At 46.1% G+C, this 12,775-nt stretch overlaps 1 protein-coding gene across 7 annotated transcripts in view; it reads right to left on the bottom strand.

Annotated features, from left to right (window-relative positions):
* rnf157 (ring finger protein 157) overlaps positions 1–12,775 on the bottom strand; it is a 33,527-nt gene that overhangs the window by 12,780 nt on the left and 7,972 nt on the right. For all 7 annotated transcript variants that reach the window (XM_079658847.1, XM_079658846.1, XM_079658850.1 and 4 more), the window contains exons 3-14: positions 12,612–12,700; positions 5,685–5,834; positions 5,024–5,141; positions 4,867–4,933; positions 4,729–4,772; positions 4,015–4,062; positions 3,808–3,879; positions 3,539–3,698; positions 2,936–3,048; positions 2,616–2,845; positions 1,337–1,439; positions 1,106–1,214 (exon numbers count right to left, since the gene is read on the bottom strand). In XM_079658847.1, the coding sequence (XP_079514973.1) occupies positions 1,106–1,214; positions 1,337–1,439; positions 2,616–2,845; positions 2,936–3,048; positions 3,539–3,698; positions 3,808–3,879; positions 4,015–4,062; positions 4,729–4,772; positions 4,867–4,933; positions 5,024–5,141; positions 5,685–5,834; positions 12,612–12,700 (1,303 nt within the window). The remainder of the gene's footprint in view (positions 1–1,105; positions 1,215–1,336; positions 1,440–2,615; positions 2,846–2,935; positions 3,049–3,538; positions 3,699–3,807; positions 3,880–4,014; positions 4,063–4,728; positions 4,773–4,866; positions 4,934–5,023; positions 5,142–5,684; positions 5,835–12,611; positions 12,701–12,775) is intronic.

The raw sequence follows: 12,775 nt of genomic DNA, 5'->3' as shown, positions 1-12,775 counted from the left end.
TGTAATTACTAACAAATATACTACGTCTGACATCTTCATTGACATTTTACAATCGTTCAGGGAACATCTTCTAATAAGCTCACTAAACAAATATCAGTTCACAGAAATGTTATTGGCATGTTAAGTGGCATGTTTGTATTGAACAGGTTATTTAACAGTGGAATAAAACTATTTTAAACTATTGGAAAGCACGGAAAGTGCGTGTGCATTAAGATTAACCACTAAGAGGACATAAACATGAAGTCATGAACGCTAAACCAGACATTAGTTGTCTAACTTGAACCTAAAACACTTGACAGCCTGTCTCTGCATTCCCCTTATTCCACAATAAGGGGAATGTCAACACAGACACCTGTCAGCCCGCACTCTGCTGTTCCTCAGCGCCACTCCCCCTCCCTCCCGCTGAAATTATGAAGGAAAAGCGTAGTAATCATAGATAACGAGGCAGGGTCCGTGACAGTTTGTTTTCATCTGATTTCAAAGTCTTGGTTTTTAGAATATTAAAAACTTGTTTTGCCAAATTCAGATGATAAATACAACTTTGAAGCTTGTAATAACTACAAGAGGTGATTTAACGCCATAGCAGGCATAATAACAGCCGGTGTTTCTTTTGAGTTTTTCCCCGGGAAACAAAAGGCGTCACAGATTCTTTTGCGGTATTTGGCTACCGAACTAAATCATGTACGCAGCTCGCTACGTAACTAGGAGTCTAGTGGACGGTATCAGTACTACACGTAAAACAAAATAAAATAATTGCTATGCCCCCGGGCCGCCATTTGCCCATCCCTGATCTAAATGATCTAATTCTGGGTCTAAATTGTGTGACAAAAAGTGTGTTATGATTTATATTGTTGTATTACATGAATGCATCAAACTAATGCTGTTGTTTGTCTTTTAGCAATATACCTGGGCCCTGGTCTGCTGGTCTATGGTTATGTTAGTTAGGGAAAATATACAGTGTGTGTGTGTGTGTGTGTGTGTGTGTGTGTGTGTGTGTGTGTGTGTGTGTGTGTGTGTGTGTGTGTGTGTGTGTGTGTGTGTGTGTGTGTGTGTGTGTGTGTGTGTGTGTGTGTGTGTGTGTGTGTGTGTGTGTGTGTGTGTGTACCTTCAGGGGAGGTGATGGTGGAGGACAGGGGGGTTCCGGTGCAGGACGACTGGTCGATGGCTCCAGAGGACGAGAGAGTCAGGTTCTCGCTGTCTGGAGTCACTCCGTTCTGCAACAACGGGAGGAGATGTTAGAGAGGAGCTCACAACAACAACACAAAGCTTTTAGAACTATCTGACCAATGTGTTTTCTATTTGTCTCTGTTTCACACACTCAAACAAACACACACACCTCCTGCTGGTCTACGGCAAGTTTGTGGCGACAGGCCTCGGATTCACTACAAGACTTCTCGTCCTCCTCCTCAGGAAGCACAGATGAATTCTGGGAAAGTGACCTGAAATAGACAGAAATAACATTGAGTGGATTTTAACATAATGACGGGGATTGTTTCCATAAAATAATTGAATAAAACATACGTCTATTGTTAACTAGGTTATTGTTTTAATGTTCATAATAGGATATTAAAATAATAATAATACAAACCACTCAGATTAAATCAAACAAATACAAATATAAATTTGAGTGCAAACATAGGCATATATTTGTTAATCATACTCAACATGAACAGCAGGATATCTTTCTGGGAATAAATAATAAACTAACAAACACGTATATTCGTAGTAGACATTTTTGGGTACCACTTTACAATAAGACTACCCTTATAAAGGATTCATAAAGGGTTTATAACCAGGTTATGAATTAGGTTGTAAACACTTTATTAATCATTAAGAACCATTTATAAACCAGTTATAACATAGTTTTCATACATCAACACAGGCTCACTATTTGGCAAGATGACTAAGCCTTATATTGGCTACTTAGCGAGAATCAACTCGGTGAGCAACAGATACCAAGGATGCTGGCTGATGAAGAAGACGGAGTAAAGGCCCGTCCACACAGCGGCGTGCGTTGAAAGCTTCACCATTCACTTTGAATGGGGTGACGTCACTTTTCGCCGAACTGCATTGTGGGAAGCGACGCGGAGCTTTGCTGGCGTGGCTCGCTGCAAAAGTTGAGCAATGTTCAACTTTTGAAGCCTCGGCAGAAGCGTCAGCCAATCGAATCATATGCCAGTACAAGCTCTAGCCAATCAAACCGCTGCTTGTGTGTCAGGGGCGGGATATTCATGTGATTGGTTGTTGGTCGAGTTTCAGACACGCCCACCGGCGAGCTTCAACGCACGCTGCTGTGTGGACGGGCCGTAAGCTAAGTAGCCAATATAAGACTTAGTAGTACAGATACATGTGGGCTCACTATTTGGCAGGCAACCGGTCACAGTCGCCCTGTTTATCTCACGTCTTATAAAAGCTTATTAATGGTTTATAAAGTGTTCACAACCTATTTAATTAATTAATTACAAACTACTCGTAAACCCTTTATAAGGGTATTCTTATTGTAAAGTGCTACCCATTTTTGTCTAATTGCAAAGAAAAATACAGTCAATACCATTTTTAATAAAATATTGCGATTTAATGCTTATGTGCTAGCATTAGCTGTCGCTTATACTCACTTTGAACCACTCTTCTTGAGTTTGAGTCCCTGACTGGAGTTGGAGTGGTCGAGCGGGGAGAGGGAGCGGGCCGGCGCCGGGTGAGGCTCACTGCTGTACGGAGGCAGCGTCCCGGCAACATTACTGGGACCGGAGTTGAGAGGAGGGTTCACCACGGTACTGCTGAGGGGGCCGTTCAACGCCTCCAGGAGAGACACCACCTCGTAGCCTGGAGGGATGTGCTCCGACGCCTGAAACCAGGAGGGGACACTGGTGAGTTCACTGGGACTGGGAATGTTACAGTATGTTTATTCAGGTTTTCTGTGTCAACGACTTCTCACCGAGTGTTCCTCAGAGTCAGAGGTCTGTGAAGTGATGACGGGGTTAAAGCTGGAGGGTGACAGAGGACTCAGTTTCTTCCTCATGGCTCGGATCTGCAGCAGAGCTCTGAATGCTGAATAAAAACATAAGATGACAAAACATTTTCAATATTTTTTTCAGTATTAATTATGATCCATTGTTTGTCCTGAGGTATAGGCAGTACAAAACATTACAAGCTGGTTAGAAGTCACTATGTGTGTTCATTGTTTGCTTCAAGTAAAGTGAAAAATATTTATAATCAAATCTGTGATTTAAGTGAAGAACGTTTTAGAAGTAATTGAACTATTTCAATTATGAAGTATTTTAATATTGTCCCTTAAAAATCATTATTAAATGCTGTATAATGTGAATTAGGGCTTATACCTACAATTATTCAGCAGGCTATAACACAGTAAGTAGTTTATAAAACCTTATGGATGGATTCCTAGAAGGAATTATTGTAATAAAAACAAGTTAACATAGCATTAACGTTGGGTAGCAGCATTTATCAAAATTAATTCAATTTTTAGGGCCCTTTTCCTCTAATTTGAAAAGAAATTCCTCCATTGCTCATGGGAACTCACGCAGCCTGCAGATGGGGCAGCAGTTGGCCTGGTAACGCAGAGTGTCTGCGCAGGCGTTGCAGAGACACAGGTGTCTACACGGCAGGATCAGTGTGTCCCGCACATCCGACAAACACACCACACACTCAGCACTGTTGTCACTGATCTCATCGTCAGCAACCTGGAGAGGAAAAAAGGATTGTAAAGTCGAGCTGCAGAACGATTTATTTTAACTAACTATCATGTCACTCCTGACGCACTCCGAGAAGATAGTGCTGTCTGATATTTACCTTTGATTCTTGGCTGTTGTATTTGTTCTCGATGCCATAGATCTCCTGCAGTAGATAACTCACTCCATCCACCTGGGATAGGAAAAAAGTGAAGAGTAAAAGATGGTTCCGACGAGGGAAATAAAGCTTTAGTTTATCTTTGTCTTTGAAAAGCATAAAGAATGTTACACAAAATGAGCAGGAAGGGGAGAGAATAAAAGTATTCACCACTTGTTTCTGCTTTAGAGGCTTCACACAGTAGCTCCCGTCCATGTGCTGCCAAAGAAAGCAACAAATGTTCATTCATTTGCAAAATTCTGTCAAAAGAATCCCCTAGTTTTTCTATTCTTGCGTTCAGAACTTGCAAGAGAATCATCAAAAGTTATCTTCATTGTAAAGGTATTGTGGTTATGTCTAAACATCCAGCAGTGCTTTTCCAGCATTAACCACAAATAGCAAATTCAGCATATTTGTGGACGATTTCCCCCAAATGTAAAAATGCATAAGATTCAAACAAAAGAGTACAGTCAGTGTTTGAAGATTCTATATTTATGGTTATCATATCAGTTATTATTATACATTTTATAATGTTGTGGGTCAAAAGTCTAACAGGTCCTTTCTGAGCTATTTCAATTGAATGCTGAATCATCTCTCCTTAGTTGCGGACAACACAGTTCAAATAATATTTATGGTTTCTCATTGATTCTTAAATTAACTTATTTCATCACCACATAGCAGGACTTGATGCTATTATCAGCCTCAAGTCCTGCTATCCGGTTTTTCTGAAGCGAGCAGTCATAAAAAATTTAAAACAACAAATACCTACAATCACATGTGACTCAAACAATTAACCATAATGAAAAAAGTTACTGAAAAGGGACCTGTCAATAAAAGGTTCTTGCTCTGCTGCAATTTCTCTGATACAAAAAGTGTCTTTCTTACCTTTTCAAATGTAGCCAGCAGTATGTGAGAGTGGCCCAGATGTTCTGCAAGGATTCAAAAAAAAGGTGCAGACGATTAAAATTCTGCAGTTCTACTTTCACATCAGAACATCAATGTGATAAACACACAGTCACTCACCATCCCCCTCGTCTACAACAGCCTGCACCACCATGGGGAAAACCTCTTTGTCCACGTCAAAGAGCAGCTGAGGAGAGAAAGACAGTACATTTGTATCTGCCCTTATGTATATGTGGATTTTTACAGCCTCATACAGTCCTGTGTTTCAGTGGCTCACCTCCTCGTCGGCCCACTCGCTGAGGTTGACGGTGTGTGAGGGCAGGCAGAACTGCTGGCACACTCCCCTCTTAAAATGCACCGTCTCAGACTGCAGAGAGCTGTCCTGAGGCAGGTACCTGCAGGGAACACACACACAGTCAGAGCACAACATATATGATTCCTTATGCCTGCTGCAGCCTGACATGTGGAGTACTTAATGGTTGATTTCAAGAGCATTCTGTTTAAACTAAAACAGGTGTTATTGTATATATAAATGTGGCATTCACTCATGTTGAAGGCATGTTCTTCATCTTGTCTGAACAGAAATAGAATCAAAGACAGCTCTTAATGCAACATAAGTAAACATATATTTGTATAACATGTGTAACACTGCGCTGTCATAACTTGAGAATGTCAGCATGAATATTCATTCAAACATTTCTCTGTTCTATACTAACCTGTCTTTTTTTTTATATACGGAGAGCAATTTAAATTATGCAACAAAGCCGAGAATATTTTTTTCTAATTTGAATAACTTTGTACTTTTGATGATGTTTTTGATGTAAGGTGTGCATATACGAGCAATGAAAACTATTAAAAGGGAGACTTGATAATAAAAAAATCTATGAGTTTTGCCAAACCAAAACCAAATATTGATTGCAAAATCTGTTTCCACTTACACTGGCACTCCATTGTGAAACTCCTCCATGGCCTGGTAGTAAATGGTGATGGCCACCTGTGTGTCAGCGTCGAAGGTGAACTCTACGTTGTAGCAGGCCCTGTTCTTCCCCTCCGCCTCGTCACCCGGCAGCTTCAGGTCCTCGCTGCACCTACGGGTGGGGGAGGAGGAGATAAGGACAAAGGGGAATGTTTTCAAGTAGAGAACAGGAATATGAGCAGGCTCAAACTCCATTTAATGTTTGAGTAAATGATTCATGGAGTGTGTATTTATCACACATGCGTTATCCCAGCTAAAGAGTGCCTTGAGCCTTAATAGTCAATCATACAGAAATGATCTGTCAAAGGTGGATTCAGTTATAATTTGATGACATTCAATTATTTTATTTAAAGGAAATCATTTAGATATACGTTTCTTTAATCTCTTTTCATAAGTATTATGCTTATTTTTTGGGGAAAAGGGAAATGTGTTGCTTTTAGGATAGCCTTAAATATTGTTATTTGATGTTATATTGTTACACTTATACAGTGGGGCAAAAAAGTATTTAGTCAGCCACCAATTGTGCAAGTTCTCCCACTTAAAAAGATGAGAGAGGCCTGTAATTTTCATCCTAGGTATACCTCAACTATGAGAGACAAAATGAGAAAAATAAATCCAGAAAATCAAATTGTCTGCTTTTTAAAGAATTTATTTGCAAATTATGGTGGAAAATAAGTATTTGGTCAATAACAAAAGTTCATCTCGATACTTTGTTATCAGTGGCGGCCGGCCCATAGGGGCGCTAGGGGCAGCGCAACACCTCTTCCCACAAACAAAAAAAAATATTAAAAAAAATATTAAATTAAAAAAAAAATATTAAAAAATATATATATTTCAAAAATATATATATTTTATATTTTTAATTTTTAATGAACAAGGTAAATATCATACAATTGGTATCAGTAAAATGTATAATCTACAATAAAATCTTGTTTAAAATTGTGTTACGATGTCTAAAGTTACTGATAAGTCACATGTTTCCTGCCTGGCCTTGCCCTTGGCATTAGTTTATCATTACGGGGCGCTGCCCCCGAGCCAAACATCAGCAACCAGCACGTTGCAAAACTGAGGTTACCTACTGTAACCCCAGCTTCTATGAGTAAATGGCGCAGCCCTCTAAGGCTATCGCTATTGGGTAATCCCCCTGCGCCCCCGCGCAGCACTGAAACACTTGTAGTCCACGCCCACCCGCAAGGTGGGCCCCACCCTCGGGCCTCCTTCCGGTATAATAGGAAGGTGGCCCGGCAATCTGCTCCCATGCAACATCATTTTTCTTCAGCTATTCGTAGAGCCAGTGGGGCCCCGCACTTAGAGGGCTGCGCCATTTACTCATAGAAGCTGGGGTTACAGTAGGTAACCTCAGTTCTATTTCGTATATGGCTTCGCCCTCTAAGGCTATCGCTATTGGGTTAAGGGCGAAGCATGATGTAGTCTGCGCCCCACTGGGTCCGCCACTAGAAGCACAGACATACCTGCTCAATAACACCCCCCTGCCTGATGTGCCATGCATAATGGCTCATCACCGTACCTGGAACATAGCAAAACATGCCTATCTTCCCGACGGGGTGAAGGCTGGGAACAATACATACCAGCCGCTATGAGAAAGTAGAGACGAAAGTCCCACCTCGTCCTGCGATCGTAGTGGGGGAACAGCAGCTCTATGCGTGCAGACAGGCAGGAGAGCGCACAGCTGGATCCCTGACGTCACTCACTCTGACCAGGCACTCCGTACAAAGTGTGTTAGAGGAAAAAGGAACATCCCTCCTATAAGAGGGGAAATGGGCCGCTCTCCGCGTGCCGAGAGGCAGGAGAGAGGCGCACAGCTGGCTCCCTGACGTCACTCACCCCGACAGGACACCCAGTACAGGGTGTGTCAGAGAGGAATGGGAGACATCCCTCAAATAAAAATGAATAAATCAACAGGGGGAAGACCAAGATGCAGCCGTGCAAATATCTTCCACTGACATTCCTCCGTGCAAAGCCGTGGAGGAGGAAATTCCTCTGGTGGAGTGCGCCTTGATGTTCTCCGGGGACTCCACCCCAGAGGAGACATATGCCTGTGACACAGCCTCACACAGCCAGTGTGACAGCCGTTGTGCAGACAGAGGTTGCCCGATCGAGCTCTCTCTATAGTGCACGAACAGGTGCTGAGAACGGCGCCAGGCCGCCGTGCGCGCCACATAGCAGGACAGCGCGCGCACCGGACAGAGGAGATTTAGAAAAATAGCGGGGGTAAAAACCGCGCAAGACACTGTTCCTGGGATGACAGGAGTGTTTCTTGTATCCCATGGAACTGCTGGGGGGAGAGGCTTCTCTGTGAAGTGCCGTAATGGTCTTCATCGTGACGAGCCACGCCATCGCCACCGCTGCCCGTGAGGCAAAAGGGCTGCGAGGGAGTTTCCACACGCTGCCTTTCACTCCGTCTCTCCTCATGAGGCGCGTACACGCCCAGGGGATGAGAGGTGTGTGCATGCTGTCCACACGAGGCGTTATAACGGTGCTCGTGGTTATTATGACCGTGTGTAGGAGGCATATCTAGGACAGAGGAATGCCGCGAGTTCTGCAGTTTATAAACCAATAGGTTAAAACAGCAGGCTTCTGCAGCGAATGAACCACCTCTGGAGTGTCCCCCTGTTGGAAGAGACTCAGGGGGATCATCACGTGACCAGCTGACGCCAACGCCGAGCAGCTGCGTCACGGAGAGGGCTGTGTGGGTTGTGACACGCCGGAGGAGAGCTGTCAGTTCTTCCCCTCGCTGCCGCGAGAGTCGCGCTCTCATGCTGGCTGAGTTTAACTCCACTCCCAGATAAACGATTGTCTGAGAGGGAAGAGGACAGCTCTTCTTCCAATTTATTATGAAACCCAGGCTTTGACAGATGCGATACGAGATGTACCGTCTGTAAAGCGACTTCCTCCCTGGGGCGAGCCAGCAAATAGCAGGTCGTCCAGAGGAAAACCACACTCTCATCCCTCCTCTGTGTAGTGGCTCCAGCCTTCTCTACACAAATGCGAGGAGCCAGGAAATATCCGAACGGCAGACGATTGTCCGGTCTGATATTCCCTGAATGGAAAATGGAGGAATTTCCTGTGTTTCGGGATGATGGGTACGTGGAAGTATACCTCCTTCAGGTGGAAGTGAACCAGTCGTCCTGGTGAAAACATTCCAGCACCTGTTTGATCGTGAGCATGTGGAATACTGACAGATCGAGGATGTCTCATTCCCCCAGTCTTTTTCGTGATTAGAAAAATAACGGGAGTGAAAACCCCTGATTTTCCTCCCTTTGAGGAACCCTGGAAATATCCTCTTTCAACAGGAGTTCCAGCAGCTCGGATTGGAACGCAAGACATAGCTTCTGGGAGGACAGGAGTGTTTCCTGTATCCCATTGAACTGTGGGGGTGGGGGAGAGGCGAACTGCAGGACGTATCCTCTGCTGATCAGCCTGCTCATCCATCTGTCCATCAGACACACGCGCTGCCACTCTGAGAAACACTCTAAGAGCGGGCGCACATGCTCGAGATGTTCTGTGGTCGTCATGGCAACGAGCCACGCCAGGGAGTCTCCACACGCTGCGTTTCACTCCGGCTCTCATCATGAGGCGTGTACACGCTCAGGGGATGAATGGAGGTGTGTGCAGTGCTGTCCACACGAGGCGTTATAACAGCGCTCATTGGTTTATTATGACCGTGTGTAGTAGGCGTATCTCGGACAGAGGAATGCCGCGAGCTCTGCAGGTTATTAACCGAGGTTAAAACCGGCAGGCTTCTGCAGCGAGCCCTGCTGTCTACTTAATCAACAGATTAGTGGCAGCCGGCTTAATTAGCGAGCTCTTCAGGTTATTAACCGATAGGTTAAAACCAGCAGGCTTCTTGCAGCGAGACCTGGCGCCGTGGCGCTGCGGGCGCTGCCGCTGTGGGCACTCAGCCTGGAATACTGCTCATTCCCCCGTTCTGGCTTCTCTGTGATGCCATTGCCCTCGCCGCCACTGTGAGGCGAAAGGGCTGCGAGGAAGCCTCCACACGCTGCGTTTCACTCCGACTCTCATCATGAGGCGCGTACACGCTCAGGGGATGGATGGAGGTGTGTGCAGTGCTGCCCACATGAGGCGTTATAACGGCGCTCATGGGTTTATTAAGGCCGTTTGTACGAGGCGTATTTCGGACAGAGGAATGCCGCGAGCTCTGCAGGTTATTAACCGAGGTTAAAACGGGCCGGCTTCTGCAGCGAGCCCTGCTGGTAATCAACAGATTAGTGGCAGCCGGCTTAATTAGCGAGCTCTGCAGTTAATTAACCGATAGGTTAAAACCAGCAGGCTTCTGCAGCGAGCCCTGGCGCCGTGGCGCTGCGGGCGCTTCCGCTGGGGGCACTCAGCCTGGAATACTGCTCATTCCCCCGTTCTGGCTTCTCTGTGATGTGCTGTAATGGTCGTCATGGTGACGAGCCACGCCATTGCCCTCGCCGCCGCTGCCCGTGAGGCAAAAGGGCTGCGAGGAAACCTCCACACGCTGCGTTTCACTCCGGCTGTCATCATGAGGCGTGTACACGCTCAGGGGATGAGTGGAGGTGTGTGCAGTGCTGTCCCCATGAGGCGTTATACCGGCGCTCATGGGTTATTATGACCGTATGTAGGAGGCGTATCTCGGACAGGGGAATGCCGCAAGCTCTGCAGGTTTATTAACCGATAGGTTAAAACCAGCAGGCTTCTGCAGGGAGCCCTGCTGTCTACTTAATCAACAGATTAGTGGCAGCCGGCTTAATTACCGGCTCCGCTTCCTCGGAGGCTCTCGCGGAGCAGACCAGGAGCGGGGGAGCTTCACTCCCCTTTGACTCGCCGCCGGGAGACCCTGTCTCTGGGGTGGCGGGGGAGCGGAGACGTGGGACGGAGCCCCTGCAGCCGCCGGGGCGGTCGCTGTGGGCGTCTCTCCGCTTGCGGCCTCCTGTGGCCGGCGTGGACGCCGCGACTGCTGCGGGCGTTGGTGCCGCTGTGGCAGATCAGCCGACTGGAGCCAGCTGTACATGCTGGCGAATGCCGTCCACCTGTTCCGCGGCCGTCTTCATGAACTGGGGTCCGAACAGCCCGTCCGGGCTGATTGGAGTGTCCAGTAGCACTTTTCTGGCCGTCTCCGTAACAGACGCCGCCGCGCTGTGGTGACGGAGAGGGGGAAAGCATGTTCGGCCGCCAAGCTGGCACCCTGCTCCGACTCTGTCTCCCCCGCCCGGGGGAGAGGAGGGAGGGGAGAACTGAACGGCACCGCAATATCACGTGAGGGCTGGCTTGACTAGGTTTTCCCGAGTGGAGGCTGGCTTGACCGCAGTTAGTTTAGCATACCCAGCCCGACTCAGCCTGGTTGTTCCTGGCCCTAGAACCACGATTGTATGGGGCCATTACATCACCAGAAATCCCAATTTAAGGGGTAATTTCTCCCAACAAAAAAAATTCTATATCAACAGCCCCACCAAAAATATTTGCCACCAGCCGCCACTGTTTGTTATATTCCCTTTGTTGGCAATGACCGAGGTCAAACGTTTTCAGTAAGCCTTCACAAGGTTTTCACACACTGTTGCTGGTATTTTGGCCCATTCCTCCATGCAGATCTTCTCTAGAGCAGTGATGTTTTGGGGCTGTCGCTGGGCAACACAGACTTTCAACTCCCTCCAAAGATTTTCTATGGGGTTGAGATCTGGAGACTGGCTAGGCCACTCCAGGACCTTGAAATGCTTCTTACGAAGCCACTCCTTCGTTGCCCGGGCGGTGTGTTTGGGATCATTGTCATGCTGAAAGACCCAGCCACGTTTCATCTTCAATGCCCTTGCTGATGGAAGGAGGTTTTCACTCAAAATCTCACGATACATGGCCCCATTCATTCTTTCCTTTACACGGATCAGTCGTCCTGGTCCCTTTGCAGAAAAACAGCCCCAAAGCATGATGTTTCCACCCCCATGTTTCACAGTAGGTATGGTGTTCTTTGGTTGCAACTCAGCATTCTTTCTCCTCCAAACACGTCTAGTATGACATTCTCCCAATCCTCTTCTGGATCATCTAAATGCTCTCTAGCAAACTTCAGACGGGCCTGGACATGTACTGGCTTAAGCAGGGGGACACGTCTGGCACTGCAGGATTTGAGTCTCTGGCGGCGTAGTGTTTTACTGATGGTAGCCTTTGTTACTTTGGTCCCAGCTCTCTGCAGGTCATGGACTTGGTCCCCCTGTGTGGTTCTGGGATTTTTGCTCACCGTTCTTGTGATCATTTTGACCCCACGGGATGAGATCTTGCGTGGAGCCCCAGATCGAGGGAGATTATCAGTGGTCTTGTATGTCTTCATTTTTCTAATAATTGCTCCCACAGTTGATTTCTTCACACCAAGCTGCTTACCTATTGCAGATTCAGTCTTCCCAGCCTGGTGCAGGTCTACAATGTTGTTTCTGGTGTCCTTTGACAGCTCTTTGGTCTTGGCCATAGTGGAGTTTGGAGTGTGACTGTTTGAGGTTGTGGACAGGTGTCTTTTATACTGATAACGAGTTCAAACAGGTGCCATTAATACAGTTAACAAGTGGAGGACAGAGGAGGCTCTTAAAGAAGAAGTTACAGGTCTGTGAGAGCCAGAAATCTTGTTTGTTTGTAGGTGACCAAATACTTATTTTCCACCATAATTTGCAAATAAATTCTTTAAAAATCAAACAATGTGATTTTCTGGATTTCTTTTTCTCATTCTGTCTCTCATAGTTGAAGTGTACCTAGGATGAAAATTACAGGCCTCTCTCATCTTTTAAAGTGGGAGAACCTGCACAATTGGTGGCTGACTAAATACTTTTTTGCCCCACTGTTTGTGTTTTTTTTACTTTACTGAGTACTGCTGAAGAATATTTGACAAGACAAGAAAGGTGCGTACCGTACAAGCCGCAGAGTGTCCTTACGGATGTTTATAAGGCTTCGTAACGTCTTAACTGGTTCCTGAGGCGGAGGGGCTGCGTATGGGAACTGAAAGGAAACAAATTATAGATGTAAAATACATGTTACTTATGAGAGAGAAGAGTAGCAGCATTCATCTCCCCT

Source organism: Notothenia rossii, assembly GCF_949606895.1.
Source record: "Notothenia rossii genome assembly, chromosome: 11".
Classification (NCBI taxonomy): domain Eukaryota; kingdom Metazoa; phylum Chordata; class Actinopteri; order Perciformes; family Nototheniidae; genus Notothenia; species Notothenia rossii.
The sequence above is the reverse complement of the archived record's forward strand: the minus strand, read 5'-3'. Positions and strand labels throughout refer to the sequence as shown.